Raw genomic sequence first — 20021 nt, 5'->3', positions numbered from 1 at the left:
CAAAGAGCTCAGGCAATGCACCCGCCGCAGTGGTGGGAAAAAGTACTCGGATGTTTTACTTACGTAAAAGTATCAATACTGAAATATAGTACTTGAGTAAAAGTACAAAAGTGTTGGTATCAACATGTACTTAAAGTACCAAAAGTAAAAGTGCTAAAATGTTTGAAAATAGCAGATCTACAAGCTCACAACGCGTCGCGATGCGACGCGTTGTGAGCTCGTTGATCGGCTATTTTCAAATAGCCTAGGTATAAAATAGGGCTAAAGTGGTTAATGTATGTTTTATAATATAATAATTAATATCTGCAAAGTAACTAGTAGCTAAAGTTTTCAAATAACTGTAGTGGAGTAAAAGTATGACATTTGACTCCGAGATGTAACGGAGTAGAAGTAAAAGTATTGTAAGTTGGAAATACTCCAGTAAAGTAAAAAAAATACCTAAAAATTGTACTTTAGTATAGTACTTGAGTACATGGGGGGGGGGGGGGGCGGGGGCAGCAATATGTCCTGGCTGACATTCGCTCAGGTCACAGTGTTTCTGCTCCTCCGAACTGGCATTCCGGAAGGAAGCGATATTGATGATGTAAACGTCTTGGGCCTGATCTGCTATCTCCCAGCAGCCTGGCTCCTCCTCAGAATGTCACACTCATCATGTACTCTATTATATCCTCTCATTCTTTCCCCTCCTTTCTTTTCCAACCCCCTTCGTCAATTTTACATCGTTGTTGTCGGGCGGCGGTAACCTCGTATGTCCGAAAAACGGTCGCTTTTCAGGAAATGGTAAAAAAAAAGGAATCTGTGTGCCAATGGATCCAAATGTAGTCATAATTAAAGTCACAAGCTACTTTTCATTGGTTGAGTACTTATAAAACCCACTGACGCACTTAATTGCTTTCACCTGCGTTGGCGTACGAAAATAGTGCAAAAGATACAAGGTTTCTGCACAAACAGCGACGACACAGTATTCTTTTCCTCCCGTAGTGCCAATCTCTCAATGCTATACACACACGCAAAAAAAACAACAACATCCTTTATTCCACCTCTTTTGCTTCCGCTGTCAGTTGCTTGTAATACTTTTCTCCCTTATCTCCACAATTTCTTTTGGCATCATTTTCTGTGCCGTTTTCTCTTCCTTTCTTCTCTCTCTCCCCGCCGTTGAATTCCCTCTTGTTAACCCATCGAGACCGGGAACGCATCTGTGTCATTTTTTGGGGTATTTCTTTGGGCTATTCAAAAATAGCAGATATACAAGCTCATAGCGCGGCACCGAGTGCCGCGCTATGAGCTTGTAGATCTGCTATTTTTTGAAAAATCGTGGAAAATGTGCTCAAATCTTTGAATATATATATTTTTTAAACTAAAGCGAACATTTGTAACTCAAATCTTTGCTTCTAGGGGATTCTACAAATGTCTTCTAAATCCTAACAGTTTATTTTCGAAAAAACGTAAGGCGCTATAATATCAGTGGTTCTCAATTTTTTTATATCAAGGACCCCCAAAATTCCATTTATTTGGCCGCGGACCCCTATCTGAAAATATTTTGTTCCAGGGACCCCCAGAAGCAAAGATTTGGGTTATAATGTATATGTATATACAAAGATTTGTACACATTTTCACAACTTTTTTTCAAAAATAGCAGATCTACAAGCTCATAGCGCGGCACTCGGTGCCGCGCTATGAGCTTGTAGATCTGCTATAATAAAAACAAAACGACACAGATGCGTTCCCGGTCTTAACGGCTTAATGGAGTTCCCTCGGCTAAATAGAGCGAGGGTTTCTGACATGATTGAGGAAAAGGGAAGCGGACTGGCAGGGGTGGGGGAGGAGGAGAGGAGCTGACGCAGCCATCTTTTTAGCCGGGGATGTGCTTGCTAATTGAATGGGTTCATGCTAGGCAAGGGGACGACGGAAAAACATCAAAGCGTAACGGCTAATTGGGGACCTCCTCCTTCACCCTTCACTTTTATTTCATTCTATTTCTAATGTCTTTACCTCTCCTTCATTGTATTTATCTCGTCTTCCGTAAGCCGGGCCCACGTCCCTCCCCCCCCCCCCACCCATTTCTTCCATTGTGTGCCGGCATAAATGGATTTCGGCGACCGGCCGCCAGTCTTGGAAGAAGTACTCGGATTTCTTTTTTTACTCAAGTAGCAATGCCACAAGCTAGGAAAAAGGCCTGTATTCAACATTTTACCCCCCCCCCCCAAAAAAGTACAAAAGTACAGAAACAAAGTAAAAGTAAAGTTTGCTCAGGCTCACAACGCAAGCTTGTAGGCCGGCCATTTTCGAATAGCCAAAGTATAAAATAGTCTTCAAAGTGGTTCATGTATGTCTGTAATAATAAAAAAGTAAATGTACCTCCACATTTTACTTAATTACAGTACTTGAGTAACTGTACTTTGTTACTTTCCACCACTCCACGACCTCTAGAGCATTGGTTCTCAAAGTGGGGTCCGGGGACCCCCAGGGGTCCTTGAGGGAGTTCCAGGGGGTCCCCAGCTAAATGATGGATAGGAACCAAATGGACCCGTAAGGGTCCATTTGGTTCCATTTGTACACTCTCAGAGTTAAATTGACATAGATTTTACAATAAAAATTGCAGTCCAAGTGATAGAAATGCCATTAAGTGGTCTGTAGCCCTAATGCATGTCAAAGTGGGGGTCCTTGAAATTAAAATGGTTGAGAATCACTGCTAGAGCTGTACAAAATCTTCTCTTATGGGGGGGCCCTGGCATATCTTTTGAAATGGGGGTCCGCGGGCTAATAAGTGTCAATTTGGGGGTCCTTGACATGAAAAAGTTTGAGAACCACTGCTCTAGAGCTTGGGTTCTTCAAATTTTTTTCCATCAATGTTGCCGTTTCCGAGGAGGAGGTCCAGCCGCCTCGCCAGCCTCTCCTCCTGACCTGTGTTATCGATTTAAATCAGCTGGCTGTAATATACAGCCAGTGGTGGTGTGGACGCCATTAGCCCCAAAGATTAGACGGAAAAAACAAAGCGCTATGTGTTCTACACATTGCACGATGTTTCACAATCGATGAGCGGCTATGATGGCAAATTTGACCTGAATGGATTCAGGTCAGCGTGGTGGAGCGCGGCTCTAAACGGGGAGACGGAACGAGCCGCTAACGAGACTTGATGTTTTGTGGGCGACGTGTGCGCTCTCCTTAATGTGTCGCGGCTTATGAATCTCTGGCCGGGCCGCCCCGTGAGGGAGGGAGTCGCTCGATGCCTGTGGCGGAAAGTTAATTTACCCAAGTACAATTTTTAGGTACTTTTTTACCTTACTTTTTTTATGCTTATTACTTACTATACTTATATAGTCCACTACATCTCAGAGCCAAATATTGTATTTTTTTTACAATAACATTTTACAATGAACAAATTCAGCCCTGTTTTATACTTAAAAATAGCAAACTGTATGTACAAGTTCACAACGCTTAACAGTGGCGTGCACAGACATTTTGAGGGGCAGGTGCTCAAGTAAAAAAAAAAGGGCACCTTGCTGCCTTAGTAGTGTGAGATTTATAGAAGAAAATTGCAACGCACATTTTGGGGAATTGTTAATGTATTAGAAGCTTTTAATCCAGAATTGATCGATGTCACCATGGGCTACATACTGTAAACCAGGGGTCTTCAACGTTTTCAGGCCAAGGACCCCCTAGCTGAGAGGGGGTGAGGGACCCCCTACTCTATATTGTATAAAATTGTGTTTCAGATAAACTTTTGCTGCTCTTTTTCCCCTCTACACCTATAACTCTTTGCCAAAATTAGCCGATCTACAAGCTCACAACGCCTCGCGCTGCGAGGCGTTGTGGGCTTGTAGATCTGCTATTTTTGGCTAAAGTTCTCAGAAAAGGGATGCTAGGTTTCGAGGGGTTATGGTAAAAAGAAAAATCATATCTCATAAAGATTTGGCAGACCCCCTGTAGTAACTCTGAGGACCCCCTAGGGGTCCCGGACCCCCTGTTGAAGACCCCTGCTGTAAACTGAAAAAGGGCACTTCTGGTCAAGAGGGCAAAGGGCAGCTGCTCTAGCACCACCTGGAGTCTATCTGTGCACGTCCCTGACGCTTAATACTTTTACTCATTTATACAGCACTCTTATTTTGTGGCATTGCTACTTTTACTTAAGTAAGAAAAAAATCTGAGTACTTCTTCCACCACTTGTCAATGCCATTGCGAGTCCCTCCCCCTCAATGGAGTGAATGCCCATCCACTATAGTGTAGTCTGTAGTGACCACTCAAAGCTGTCAGAGCCCATTGTGGGTGAGCCGTATCAAAGCTGCACGGACGGAGCTGGGCGCCCGCCCCCGCCCCTGCCTCCCCCCTGTGCGACCTGTCCCATAATCCACTTAAGAAGATGGGTTATGCTAAGTGGCACTTCCAACCCGACACACCATCGATTTGCCCATTAAGGGCCGGCGGGGGTTTGCACAATGGCAGCCCCGTCAATACAGATGAGTCTGAGTTCTGAGGCGGCCCCCAAAAGAAGACGCTCAGCCACACAGTGAAATCCAGAATGTTGGTTTAACCGCGAGGGGCCTGATTCATGCTTCCACGCGCGATACGGGGTTGTGTGGGCGAAAAAATAGCAAAATAGGGAAGCCAGGGTGAATGTGGTTAACTCTGGCGTGTGTACGTGGGCGTTATTAAGGGTCCAGTTCTTTGTCTATCTTTTTACTGTGTACATCACCTGGGGTTAGGGCAGCTGGCTCTGTACTGTAACTGTCCTGAGGTTTTCTTTGAGTTGGGTTTTGTAAACTGGACAGATTCTTCTCTCTTTTAGAATAACACACTTTGTTTCAAACTGTTTTTTTTTTTCAGCCCCCAGGATAAATGCAACCATTTTTCATTCTCTCTCTCTCTCTCTCTCTGTCTCTCTCTCTTGCACACACACGCACACGCACGCACACACGCACGCGCACACGCACACATTCACTCGATCCTCCCTCAGGAGTTTTGCAGGTGAATCTGTGCAGCATCCAAAATCTGGCTCCTCCTCCCCTCTCTCCTCACCTTGCCTCAGCCAGTCACACTGCCCCCTTTATTTGGCACTTATAAAGGAAACCCCCCATCCTAAACAAATATAAATAACACCAAAAGTGGTTCTACTATGGCTCATAATCATAGGGAAACCTCTTTTGGTGATACAGTACTGTATATAGCAGTGGTTGTCGAACATTTTTTTTTATTTCAAGGACCCCCAGTTTGGTAAGCATTAGACTACGGACCCCCATAACTCCCCCATAAGAGTGAACAAAGGGAACCAAGTGGACCCGTAAGGTTCCATTTGTACACTCTCAAAGTTACGGACCTCTAAGGGTCCATTTTGTTCCTAATTATGAATAATTTAGCCGGGGACCACCTGGAAACCCCTCAATGACCCCCTTGGTGGTCCCCGGACACCACTTTGACAACCACTGCTATAACGCAGGGGGGCATGCTCCCCCTGGACCACCCTGGAATCCCCTCAAGGACCCCTCGGAGGTCCCCGGATCCCAGGTTGAGAACCCAGTGCTGCACTGGACCATGCCTCTGGTGTATGAGGGTTTAAAGAGCGTGTTAACCCATTGAGACCGGGAACGCATCGGTGTCATTTTGATGTCTTTGGCTATCCAAAAATAGCAGATATATAAGCTATACAACTTGTAGATCTGCTATTTTATTTAAAAAAAACTTGAACATTTGTGCAAATACTTTGGCTATTCAAAAACAGCAGATCTACAAGCTCATAGCGCGGCACCGAGTGCCGCGCTATGAGCTTGTAGATCTGCTATTTTTGAAAAATCGTGAAAATGTGTGCAAATCTTTGAATATATACTTTTTAAAGCGAACATTTGTAACTCAAATCTTTGCTTTTTGAATAGCCCAAAGTATAAGAAATAATCTAAAATGACACGACATGCGTTCCGGGTCTTAATGGGTTAAGTGCACTGCAATGGAAGACTAAAGCAATAAGAAGTTTTTTTATGGCGTTCATAAAGCCGCTCTAACACCAGCCATAACGGTAATATACATAATAGGCTGTGGAACCCAGTGATATCACAGAGGAAAACTATGATAAGGTTGTGAAATAGACTAGTAAATGTGGACGACAGACTTACAAAGCAGATATTTAATTGGGACGTTACCCAGAATCTTCCTTGTGCAAAGGGGAGATAGCAGTTATAGTTTCCCAGCCTGGACTGGAGTTATATATATATATATTTAGAAATAAACTATTATTATAATGTTAATCAAATTAAGAGCAAGTTGCTTTCTAATTTTAAAGGAGGAGTGGGCTAGTAATAACTAATAGTAATAGTGTTTGGTAATAATAATTACCAAACTCAGAACCTACTGTATAAAGATGCAATCTGGAACTTATTTTGACCCATAAAGACCGGGAAGGCATCTGTGTAACCACTTTAATAGCATTTACCATTATTTTACACGTCGGCTGTTCAGAAATAGCACATGTACAAGCTCATAGCGCCGCACAGAGTGCCACGCTATGAGCTTGTAGATCTGCTATTTTTTTGAAAAAACGTGAACATTTGTGCAAATCTTTGAACATATATATTATTTTTAACTTATCAAATCTTTGCTTCTGGGGGGTCCCTGGAACAACATGTTTTGAGATGGGGTTCCGCGGCCAGATACATATAATTTTGGGGGTCCTTGACATGAAAACAGTTTGAGAACCACTGATTATAGCAAGGATTTAGAAGGCATTTGTAGAATCCCCCAGAAGCAAATATTTGAGTTAAAAATGTTCCCTGTTAATGATGTTAATGATCCAATGTTTTTGCACACAGTACTGTATACAACGCTTACTTATAGTGAGTTATGTTACCTCTAAGAGTGTGCAGTACACATTTTTGGGTCCTTTTGGGTCCATTTGTTCACTGCCAGAGTTCATTCATCACTCGTGATGTTACAGTGTTGTAGAGTCGGCTGGGTACCGGGAAACGTGCACGACACTTCAATAAAAAGCGATCAATCAATCAATCTGCCAGGATGGAGTTGTTTTTCATGAGCAGTGCAAGGTCAACCTGAGATACTTCCCGCTCTCGCTCACTTCCATCTAGTGAAGTGCACCGCTTCTAAGCAAACCAAAGGTCCTCCGTTGTTACTCATTAAGAGTCGCTAGTACAGCTGGTCAATTAAATGAAAATACACCAAAACCGACTTAATCACTTAAGGTTAGTCGAATAAATGAGAATATTTTTTTAAATTCCTTATATCAACAAATCTTACTTTTTTATAATTTGATTAGTCTGATTAACCTCTTAACTCTCTCAATGCGATCGCAATCGAGGCAAAAGTAAAAAATAATCGTGATATTATTACACCTCGGCCAGCCCGAGGTGTAATTAGATTTTTGTAGAATGCTTTTCAATTAGCGACATCTTCCTATCATCAGGAAGCTGGCATTCACTGAACACGAAGCTTCAAACGGCCTCACGTTCCTTGGGAGGCAACAGTTAATTTGAACTCCAACAGACACACACACGCACACGCACACAAAACTTGTGTAATGAATAGAACGCCTGGTGGCGGGGAGATGTTGCATGTAATTCATTTAGTCAGTCTCTGGTCCTCTCTATGGTGGGTCATTATCTTGAGTTCCCAGCAGCGCCTTCGGTTCAATCTCCCTCCAAACGCCAACGTGGAAGAAATTTAAATCAAACCCCCCGAAACGTCTGATGATGTTCATGTATAAACAACACTGGCAAACACTGAAACTGTGTTGATTTCGTCGACTAAAACTATGACGAAAAATGTTCGTAGACTACCTTTTTTCACTGACGAAAACCTTGGAATGTATATATTTTTAAAGTGAACATTTTGTTGGTTCATGCAGACTGCGGTTCGGGAGGGTCCGGTTCCGGTGTGGAGAGCTGCGAACAGGACCGCTGTCGGAGGTTCGGCGGCTCGTGGGACGAGGACGCGGAGGACGACCGCTGCGTGTGTGACTTCACCTGTCACAGCGTGCCTCGAAACCCGGTATGACCTTCTCTCTCACGCCTTCTTCCTGTCAGAACTGCAACACCCACAAGTCTCTCTGTTTTTCACTCACCGTGGAATAGTTCTGGGACAAAACAACATGGGTCCACAATGCAACAGTGGGGTAAATGTACTTGAGTACGTGTACTCTACTACTCAAGTACTGTACTTAAGTACACTTTTGAGGATTTTTTTTACTTTACTGGAGTATGACCCATTTTCAATACATTTACTTGTACTCCACTACATCTCAGAGGCAAATATTGTACTTTTACTCCACTACAATTATTTGACAGCTTTAGTTACTTTGCAGATTTAGATTATTATCACAAAACATACATTAACCACTTCAGGCCTATATATATTTCGGCCATTTGAAAATAGCAGATCTACAAGCTCACAATGCGTCACATCGCGAAAAGATTTGTATACATTATGAACTTGTGAAATGGGACATTCTGCACAATGAGTACTTTTACTTTTGATACTTTAAGTATATTTTGATGCCACTACTTTTGGCTTACACAATATTACAGCTCTTTGCAAGAAGAAACTCAGTCTTTGATCTTGGTTCCACTGTGGAATAATGGTAACATTGGATCTCGTTCCTGATCAGATTTATTCTTCATCACGATCAAAAAGTGTACATTTTTAAACATGAGGAAAGGTATCAAACTGACCTGTTAATTTAATGTTAAGTTAATACCAAACCTCATAATGAACAAATTATTTCAGGCCACTGTTCATGACCATATTCATAGCAGTGCCATGCACCTATTCATTGTCATAGAGTGCACCATAGGCCTAGACCTGAAATCAGTACTCTAATAATCCTATAATAATAATACACAAATCCTGTTTTTGTGTCATGTGAGATGTATTATTTTCCATCTACTGTGCTGCTATTGGACAGCTGACAGTGCGGTCTCCAATTATTGCATCAGTCTTTTATCTAAATACGATAGCTCCACTCCAGCTGATGGTTAATAAACAGACTAAATGTGATATGTTTTTAGATTCAGACAAACAATTTTTTTCAGTGGTGTGTCTTTCTGCTGTTAGTGTTGACAGCATTAGTTATTTCCTGTCATGCTTTTTCATGACAGTAAAAGTTCAGAGCTTGAAAACTGTCTCTTCACGGCCATGTCACTTGTTTGCGCACGACCCTCGAGTCTGCGTGCCTTTTATGGTGTTTGACAGCATTGTGCAAATCAAACTGCGCTTCTCCAATTTAGGAAGAATTGGCAGTCATTGTCTGGCACACCTGGGGCGCGCACAAAATCTTATTTAAGAAAAGCTGTGGGCATGAGGCCCATTGTCACTGTTGTACAAAGACAAACGTACGGCTGACAAATGTTTTGGACGAAATCCACTTTCATTTAATCATTTAAATGTTGTGGCAAATGATGAGACGAGTGTCACAATAAAAAAATATATTTTTCCATAAATGACACGTAGCTTGTGAGTTAGTTCAGACAGATACACTCTAGAGGTTTATACACGCACACACACACACACACACATATCCTTGCAATTAAATAGTTCTCTTCTAATGTGCGGAGCAGGGAGTAATATATAGCAGAGCCTGAACCCCAACATCAAATACAATTTTCACACTTGTATTTACATTCTATAAATAAAAGGTTTTCAGTCTATTCTGAGTTATCTGCTTATCTAAAGCCTTGGCAGTGGATCATTTTTGCTAAATTGTACTGTAGCTAACACGGTTTCTTGTGTTAGGGGCCATATCCACATAAAGTGTTTTTTTCATCTCTTCCACCTCAGAGGGAATTGTTGCAGTATTATTTGACAATTCCATTTTTTACCGAGTATAAGTCAGATTTGATGCTTTCAAATTCTTCAGCCAACACAGCTTTTAGTTCAGGGCCAAGGCTTGGATATTTACGATGAGCCCAACACGGAAGCTTATGAATGGCCACTGAGTGTGGCACTGTTTTACCCTGCGCCGACCTGCGGTGTCAGAAAGAATTTGTTTTTTGACAAACTTTAGACTAGATTTTCTTACCGTAATAAAAATTGTCATAAATTCTATATGCTTCCAGTCGCTAGTTTAAAGTCTCCTTTCAATCATCAGGATATGCGTTTTGCTAAATTATGGTCCCATTTACTCTAAAATTGACGATAAAGTAGGCTATGCTCCAGGAGGGGCGGGATGATTTGATTGACAACCTACACAACCAATAGCATTCATTCCCCGCCCTGCTCTTGATTGACAAGCTACCCAACCAATAGCATTCTTTGGGGGTTGTTTTCCGGTTCCCTGGTCACATGTCTGGTCTCAACCAATAGCGTTTGAGTTCCGGCGTGGCCAACTGTATATATTAAAGATGGGAGGATACACGTTCCTGAACTATCGGCTTCATTTTCGGTCTGTAGAAAGCAGGGGAGTGGCTTTGTCCATTCATTTTTTACAGTCTATGGTTCAGACCTGATCAGCTTGGCGATATCTTTTTTTCCAGTGAGGAAAGGATGTCAGCCTTCAGGTGTGCCTCCAGTATAAGAGAGTCACTCGTGGCTTTAGGAATCGTAGTGCGGGTTCCTCCGGTGTAACTAAACTTTCACAAATTATATTCCTCATACGTGGCAAGCCCTATTCGACCGGGAACGCATGTGTCACTTTAGATTTTAACCACTTTAAAGGACAACTTTGTTTTTTTACAACCAATGTTTATGTTTTAGATTGTAATTAAAGTAAATAAAAGATGAGTGTTAATTTACTGCTTTCTATAGTTTTAGCAATTTTCACAATCTTTTTTACAGTGTTTTCACAGTGGGCGGGGGCATTCTGTCCGGTGGCTAAATATGTCTTTTTTTAACACATTAACCCGGCGTTTTCTTTATTATTATTTACAGTAGCTCTTCTAGCCCCCAATAACTCACATCTGGCCATCTCAGACAGCCGGACCTTTTTTATTGTGTAAAAAAGGCATATTTAGCCACCGGACAGAATGCCCCCGCCCACTGTCAAAAATATCGCAAAAAATGCTAAAACTATAGAAAGCAGTAAATGAAAAAAAAATTACACTCATCATTTATTTACTTTAATTACAAGCTAAAATATAAACCTTGGTTGTAAAAAAACAAAGTTGTCCTTTAACCATTACCTTATACTTAAAATAGCAGATCTACAAGCTCATAGCGCGGCACCGAGTGCCGCGCTACGAGCTTGTAGATCTGCTATTTTTTGAAAAATCGAGAAGATTTGTGAAAATCTTTGAATATATATATTTTTAAAGCGAACATTTGTAACTCAAATTGTTGCTTCTGGCGGTCCCTGGAACAAAATATTTTGAGATGGGGGTCCACGGCCAAATACATATAATTTTGGGGGTCCTTGACATGAAATAGTTTGAGCACCACTGACAGCAACATAGGTTTTTTTCAAAAAACTGTAAGGATTTTGAAGAGATTTTGTAGAATCGGCCTCAGGTCTTAATGGGTTAATAAAACATCAACTGATGCACAGACTTGGACACATCATCACTGTGTTCACTGGGTGTTTCGGGTCTCGCAACAGACACCCCCCCTCCAGGCGACCCGACCGAGGCTGATCAGACCCCGGCCTGTGTCCAAGTGGCATTGCTGCTACTGCCCCCACTGTCTCTTGGGGGGACTTAGGGTGGCAGGTGAGATGTTAGCAGCAGGTGTTGGTGACACTAGGAGGCTCTCTAGGCACTGTGAGTCGCCTCTGGGCCTTGGCTCCTCCTTCGTCTGACCAGAAAGTGAGCCTTCTTCTGCGTGGTGCGTTGTCGTTGCCGCTGGGCATAAACACCTCATTCTGCCTTGATGGATTACACCCTCCTTGCAGGTTTTTTTTACCGCAGTCTGTAGCTGTTGGGTTCTTCCTTACAGAAGAAGTGGTTCGGGGCTGCCAACTAATGTAAAATAAAGATAACAGGTTTATGGTAATAAATAGTGGCCTTTAGTGGGTGAGGTGTGCCTAGAACAAACCTTTTTTAAATCAGATTTCAGCTGAGCCTGTCAACCACACAATCTACTCCATCGCCTGCTCGTTAGCGCCAGAAAGTGTCTTTTTGAGGTGCCAGCGCCTTCCTATGGTAAAGATGCTCTTTCCAGCGGTCGAGCGTCGCGTCAGGTGCTCTCACTCAGTGTCCAGTATGTTTTGGGAGAGCGCTTGAGGGGGCTTCAAGCAGAAAGTAGATCAACTTTTTGTTGATGAGTTTTTATCTAGTTTTAGTCGACTAAATATCATGAGATTATAGTCGACTAAATCTACAGTTGATTTAGTCGACTAAAATGTATTTTGGCGGTGCCTTGATGGCGTCGTAATGGCTGATTTTACACTTGGTTGCATGCTGAAAATAGCCGATCTACAAGCTCACAACGCGTCGCGCTGCGACGCGTTGTGAGCTTGTAGATCGGCTATTTTCAGAGCGCAACACCCGAGCGCAACATAAAATGACTTGTCTTTTAGTTCTACTGGATCTCTTCTCCACTCGTCCCTCACTAACATTTTAGTCTAGTTTTTACTTGTTGACGAAATTGTCAATATATTTAGTCTTAGTTTTAGTCATCATAGCTTAGTTTTCCGTCATAGTTTGATTTAGTCGACGAAATCCACACTGCTCTGGATATGAGATCGTCTCTGTCGGGTGGAAACGTCATGTTATGTTATGTCCAAAACTGTACATTTTCATACTGTACATCTTCGGCCCTATTCTGGGCGCCGTCTTACCTATTATCCCTAAACTTCTTTGACATTTTTTACTATTTTGAAAAACATTTTCAAATAGTTGAAATAGCAAATCTACAAGCTCACAATGTGTCGATGTAGTTGGCTATTTGAACTTCTTGAAAATGTTTTTCAAAATAGTAAAACGTGGCAAAGAAGTTTAGGGATAATGGGTAAGACGCGGCCAGGATAGGGCCGCTAGTCTATAGGTGTGTGATTCATTCTGCACTTCTTGTCTATAGGTGTGTGCGTCGGACGGACAGACCCACATGAACGAGTGTGTCCTGAAGAAGGCCCGCTGTGAGAAACAAGAACACTTGGTGATCCAGAGTCAGGGACCTTGCACAGGTACGTCATTCATCCACCACACCACGGCCACTGAAAGGATCGCTGATCCTTTCCTAAAGCTTCCAGAGGAGAACATCCTCAACACCTCATTTCACATCCTCATTTCACTCATCCATGGGATCAGTTGGTGGAAGAATGAGTAGCAATACCCCCAATGTACAAATACTGTGTTACAAGTACTGCGCGACAGGTCCTGTGTTCAAAACGTAAGTCAAAGTGCAAAAGTATTGCCGTCAAAATATACTCAGAATCATATATGTATGTCATGGTATTGGACTATTATTGATCATTCCGTGCCATTGACGTCAAAGACGTCCAAAAAAAAGCCCAGAGCGCCATGGACGTCTAAAACGTCCAAAAAAGGAAAAACTTTCAGAACCCAAGATATCGTGATTTGAAGATTTGCTGCTCCATTCACTTCTTGGTTAACTTATTATTTAAAAATGCTGTATCTCGGCTCCTGTGTACTTTTTCTTTTACAATGTATTTTTGGTCAAGACATGCTATTTTCAAAGGCAAACAATTAATGTCAACGAGGTCGTTGACATTTGTGAAACCACACAGTGCAACCCTCAGTGATAAGCAACCATCAGGGGAACGATCATACCGGAGATAAATATTCTGTGACTACTTGAAAAAGGTACTGGTTATCTGCAAAGTAACCAGTAACTAAAGCTGTCAAATGAATGTAGAGGAGTAAAAAAAAAGTACAATACTTGCCTCTGAGACATAGTGGACTAATAAAGTACCATGAAATTGTACTTTAAGTACAGTACTTGAGTAGGTGTACTTTACGCCAGCGGGCTGGGATGATGATGAGCTGTAGTGACACCGCTGTCGTCTCACCCCAATAATAACTGCTTCTTGAGAAAGTAGAAATGTAACGAGAGAAGGTCGGATTCCGGTCGGGAGATGGCATTTACTTTCTGCAGCGGTGAAAATGCCCTTCCGGTGCACTCACGTACACAGTGAAATTTTCCGTGTTAACCCATTTAGACCGGGAAAGAATCGGTGTCATTTTTTGATTTCTTTGGCTATTCAAAAATAGCAGATATACAAGCTCATAGCGCGGCACCGAGTGCCGCACTATTTTTCTTGACAATCTTTATATATATATATTTTTAAAGTATTTTTGTAAATATTTGTAAAATATGTTCCAGGGAACCCTAGAAGCAAAGATTTGAGTTACAAATGTTCGCTTAAAAAAAAATATATATATTAGAAGATTTGGACACATTTTCAAGATTTTTCAAAAATAGCAGATCTACAAGCTCATAGCGCGGCACTCGGTGCCGCGCTATGAGCTTGTAGATCTGCTATTTTTGAATAGCCAAAGAAATCTAAAATGACAGAGATGCGTCCCCCGGATTGAATGTGTTAATTTAACCTCTGAGAGTTAACAAATGGACCCAGAAGGGTCCATTTGGTTACATTTTGTTAAACTCTCAGATTTAGCACATGGATAAATTAACACTCGGGATTTTACCGTGGGAGCACTTTCAAAACCTGTAAGCGGATCAGCGTTCTACTCTTGGCGAGGGAACGACTCGAGAGCCCTTTCTCGAGGGCACGTTGACGGCGTAGAGTGGGGAGCAATTACAGTTTACCGCTTTACAATTTGGGCATTTTAGCAGACACTTTCTGCTTAGTATAACTAGCATCTATCAAAAGAGGCAACAAGATGTGGTATAGCTCTGGTCCATAGCTCTCATAGTTCTCCTTAAAGGAGTAGTTCACCCAAAAATAATACTTATTTTCTATCAATTAAACACCCCATGAAACCATGAATTCATGGATTTTTTTTTTCCGCATTCTTAAAGGTAGGGTAAGTGATTTACTTTGGTTAAAATAAGTGTTAAATAGCTCTATATTGTGATAGTACTCATTGCTATAGAGTGTTCAGTAAAAGGAGTCTCCTATGTCTCTCCAGCTATTTATTAAACAGAAAATGCATTTTCAGTGCTCTCTCCTGATTGGCTTAAATGTTGTCACCTACCTGAAAATGTAGTATATTCTGTTTACTAAAGAGCTGGAGAGACCCCTGTGACTGAACAAACGCTCTGTAGCAATGATTACTATCACAATATAGTACTTCAACTTTTGTTTTTGTTGACCAAAAATAAATTAACCAAAAAATATCACTTACCTTTAAGTCAATAATTTGATGAGCGGTTATATTTCCGGTAGGAGGCACAAAGAGTCTACTTTGTGTCTCCTACCGGATACATTAGCATCTTTCTGCCAGGTAATCAAATTATTGGCTTAGGAATGCGACAAAAACAAAATAAAAATCCATCTTCATGGGGTGTGCAATTGACAGAAAATAAGTCATTTTGCGCGTGAACTACTCCTTTAACGCTGTGTGGCAGTACAGTGCGTTTATTTTCATCATTGGCCCGGTTACACCCCAGTAAAAATAAATAATATTATGCACCAAAAGACGGATTGTTGAAAGCCTATTCTCCACAGTGAGAACACTCTCAGAACCCCACCTTTTGTGTAAACTCCACTTTTTGGCATGAAAACAAAATCTATCTACCAGATGGACTTACTGTACTTGTATTCACTCAACAATGCCACCTACAGATCAGGTCAATGTTATTTTTCCTATTGACCAGATCTGTAGGTGTAATTGAGGGAATAAAGTCTGAAGAGGTGAGTTTTCAGACTTAAAGGACGACTTCACCCATTTTCAACCTATCTTCATATAATTGGTCCTCACTAATGCTCATGATAAAATGGTAAACTATTTGTATAGCTCATTGGTCCTTGGGGGGGGGGGGTCCCCAGCAAAAGTAGTTAATATGGCATCACAATCATTTTAAACACTTTAACCTATACGTTGGCTATTCAAAAAAATAGCAGCTCTACAAGCTCATAGCGCGGCACCGAGTGCCGCGCTATGAGCTTGTAGATCTGCTATTTTTCAAAACTTGTGAACATTAGTGAACATTGTTAACACAAAACTCTTTGCTTCTGGGGGTCCCTGGCACAACATATTTTCAGATGGGGGTCTGTGGCCAAATATTTATCAATTTGGGGGTCCTTGACGTGAAAATGTTTGAAAACCACTGGTGTAGCTGATGTGTCATTCATACGATTGCTATTTTTCAGCAACGCCCTGCTTCACAATGCACATTAACCCATTAAGACCTGAGGAGATTCTTTAAAAAAATCAAAATCCTAACAGTTTTTTGAAAAAAATCTAAAACATTTTTTTTCACAATTTTTCAAAAATAGCAGATCTACAAGCTCGAGTGCCGCGCTATGAGCTTGTATATCTGCTATTTTTGAATAGCCAAAGAAATCTTAAAATGACACAGATGCGTCCCCGGTCTTAAAGGGTTAAAACCTGGGAACTTCCAAGTATACCACCACAGTTACAGATACTGTTTTTCACCGAGCAGCTCCACTGGAGTAGTTAGGGGTTCAGCGCCTTTCTTAATGCCACTTAAGGGGGTGTTGGGGAGGGCTGGGCGGTGGTCATTCACTTCCAGTGGTGGAAAAAGTACTCAAAGCAAAAAAATACTGCAATGAAGAAATACTCTGTTATAAGTAAAAGTCCGGAATTCAAAATGTACTTGAGTCAAAGTACAAAAGTATTGGCATCAACATGTACTTTAAGTACCAAAAGTAAAAGTACTCATTATGCAGAATGTCCCATTTCAAATTTTCAAATGTATGAAAAATCTTTTGAAAATAGCAGATCTTCAAGCTCACAATGCGTCGCAATGCATTGGTCCAGAGAAATCGAACCTGGAACTTTTTTTTAGCCACAAGCACGCTCCTCTAACCTCTAGGCCACTGCTGCCTGCCTTATTTTTGGACGAATTAATTGCTAAAAAAGAACAAAACAAAAGAAATGCCCCCGGTGCGCAATGACCTTGAGTCTGCAGTCCTCATGAGAAATAATAATTATCTTTTCCCCGCCAAAATAATTTGCCAGGCGGTCTTGGGATTTGAACCGACGACCTTTGGGTAACACGTCTGGTTGTGTAACCCCCTTGACCGTCACTGCTCCCACTTAATTTGCTTAACCCATTAAGACCTGGAACTGTGTCATTTTTAGATTTGAGCTAAAAAGCATTATTTTACTCTTTTGGCTATTCAAAAATAGCAGATCTACAAGCTCGTAGCGCGGCACCGAGTGCCGCGCTACGAGCTTGTAGATCTGCTATTTTTGAAAAATCGTGAAAATGTGTGCAAATCTTTAAATATATATATTTCTAAAGCGAACATTTTTAACTCAAATCTTTGCTTCTGGGGGGTCCCTGAAACTAAATATTTTGATGGTGGTCCGCGGCCAAATACATATACATTTTGGGGGTCCTTGACATGAAAAATATTGAGCACCACTGATATAGAAACATACGTTTTTCAGAAAACTGTTGAGATTTAGGAGACATGTAGAACCGGCTTCAGGTCTCAATGGGTTAAGTTTATAAATGAATGCAGAGGGGTTTTTATTTTTTGGCAGCGATAACGGGTTGCCAGATAAGCGTGTGAGCCACTAGGCCGGCCACGGTTGTGCTCTTCCTCCTGGCTATGTGAAATGAGGGTCCAGGGAGCTGCTTAGAGAGACACATAAGGGATTCTGTGTGATCATTCCTGCCCGTTTGATTCCCTGTGGCTCTTTAGAGGCTGAGGGATGGAGAGAGCGAGAGAGAGAGAGAGAGAGAGAGAGAGAGAGAGAGAGAGAGAGAGAGAGAGAGAGAGAGAGAGAGAGAGAGAGAGAGAGAGAGAGAGAGAGAGAGAGAGAGAGAGAGAGAGAGAGAGAGAGAGAGAGAGAGAGAGAGAGAGAGAGAGCGAGCAGTGGTGGAAGAAGTACTCAGAGCAATACCACGATGAAGAAATACTCTGTTACAAGTAAAAGGCCTGTATTAAATAGTACAAAAGTATCCGCATAAAAAATATACTGAAAGTATCAAAAGTAAGTATTAGAATTATTCAAAAATATTGTCAAACCTTTTAAAAAATAGCCTAAGTGTAAAATAGGTTTTGTAATATATAATCATTTAAATCTGCAAAGATAGTTAGTAATTGTATGTAATAATTGTAGTGTAGTGTAAGTAGTGGATGAGTACAATATTTGCCTCTGAGGTGTAGAGGAGTAGAAGCATAAAGTATCAAAAAATGGAAATACTCGAGTAAAGTAAAAAAAAAAATACCTTAAGTATATCGTTTCTGTCGGGTGGAAAAACCTCATACGTCCAAAACGGTTACTTTTCAGGATTCAAACTCAAGAACAGCAAAAATAGCATTTTAATGCTTTTTTTGTGACGCTGTAGGATGATTAAGTAGGGCGTTAATTTATGAAAAAACACAAAAAATAAAAAATATGAAGATAGGAGGTTTGTGCCCGACAGCAACGATAATAATACTCGAGTACATGTACAGTACGTAGTTACTTCCCACCAGTGCTGAAAGGGTGAGGGATGGAGAGAGAGAGAGAGAGAGAGCTACGCATGCGTTTTCATGCTCGCTCTCCCACCCGCTCCCTGCAGAGATGGGCGCCCTTCCTAAGCCTGGCCTCCTTGGGCACTGACTGTCACGCTTTCTGCACCACGCCTGGTTAATCAATCCCTTCTTTTCTGAGCAGTCCTTCTACAGACTAGCATAGAGAGAGCTTTCGGTGCTCCCCGGTCCTCCCATTGGCTGCCATATAAACAGAAAGAAGAAGAAGAGGAGGAAGAAGAAGGAGGGGAGAAAGAGAGAAAGAGAAGAGAAAAAAAAGACTCAGATCTTTGGGAATTTTCAATGCCCGTCCCGCATTAGCAATGCAAGGACAAACTTTGCCTCCGAAAAACTTCTCCTCAAAGCATCAACCCGATAAGAGCGGGAAACGCATCTGTGTGTCATCTTTGTGCTATTCAAAAATAGCAGATCTACAAGCTCATAGCGCGGCACCGAGTGCCGCGCTATGAGCTTGTAGATCTGCTATTTTTTTGGGGGGGAAATCGTTTGAAAGTTTTAGAAAATCTTTGAATATATATTATTTTTCAAAGCAAACATTTTAACTCAAATCTTTGCTTCTGGGGGATTCTACAAATCTCTTCTAAAACAGTTTTTTTGAAAAAACTTAAATAATCAGTGGTTCTCAAACTTGTCAAGGACCCCCCAAAATGATATGTATTTGGCCGCGGACCCCCATCACATTTTCACAATTTTTCAAAAATAGCAGATCTACAAGCTCATAGCGCGGCACTCGGTGCCGCGCTATGAGCTTGTAGATCTGCTATTTTTTAAATAGCTAAAGTATAAAATAATGGCTAAAGTGGTTACACAGATACGTTCCCGGTCTTAATGGGTTAAAAAAGAAAACTCCACCGAACATTGCGGGGTCCTCGCTCTAGCTCGAGAGTATCAAACGTTCCCTTATTTTTATTTATTATTTTTTTCCTCTCCCAAGGATTGTGTTCATATAAACTTGTCACATTGTGTGTGCAGCTTGAAAGGTGCTGTCTGTCTTGATGCTGAAACATGTGAGTGTGAAGCGGCCCTGGGAGCTGATTGCCTTTGCCTGCCGAGCCGTCCTTTTATAGAGAAACATGAAATCTGGGTCAGGATTCACAGTGGCAATGTGAAGGGCTTATAGACAAGAGGAACGCCTTTAAGATCGGGAACGCGCCTGTGTCATTTTCAAGATTTCTTCGGGCTATTCAAAAAATAGCAGATCTACAAGCTCATACTGTATGAGCTTGTAGATCTGCTATTTTTGATAAAAATCGTTTTTTGTTTATGCAAATCTTTGAATACAGTATACTGTATATATTTTTAAAGCGAATATTTGTAACTGTCAAATGTCTCAACAAACGTCATTTTTCTGAAAAAACTATTGTTGCTACATTAGATCAGTGGTGCTCCAACTTTTCCATGTCAAGGACCCCCAAAATGACGCCCCCAGAAGCACAGATCGGAGTTATAAATGTTTGCTTTAAAACATATACTACTGTGTATATATATATTCAAA

At 41.4% G+C, this 20021-nt stretch overlaps 1 protein-coding gene across 1 annotated transcript in view; it reads left to right on the top strand.

Annotated features, from left to right (window-relative positions):
• The window catches only part of agrn (agrin), a 376705-nt gene that overhangs the window by 213704 nt on the left and 142980 nt on the right, over positions 1–20021 (top strand). The window contains 2 exon segments of the mRNA XM_084069276.1: positions 7847–7989; positions 12946–13051. Of these exon segments, the coding sequence (XP_083925402.1) occupies positions 7847–7989; positions 12946–13051 (249 nt within the window).

This window comes from Gymnoscopelus microlampas, assembly GCF_963454915.1.
Source record: "Gymnoscopelus microlampas genome assembly, chromosome: 10".
Lineage (NCBI taxonomy): Eukaryota > Metazoa > Chordata > Actinopteri > Myctophiformes > Myctophidae > Gymnoscopelus > Gymnoscopelus microlampas.
The sequence above is the reverse complement of the archived record's forward strand: the minus strand, read 5'-3'. Positions and strand labels throughout refer to the sequence as shown.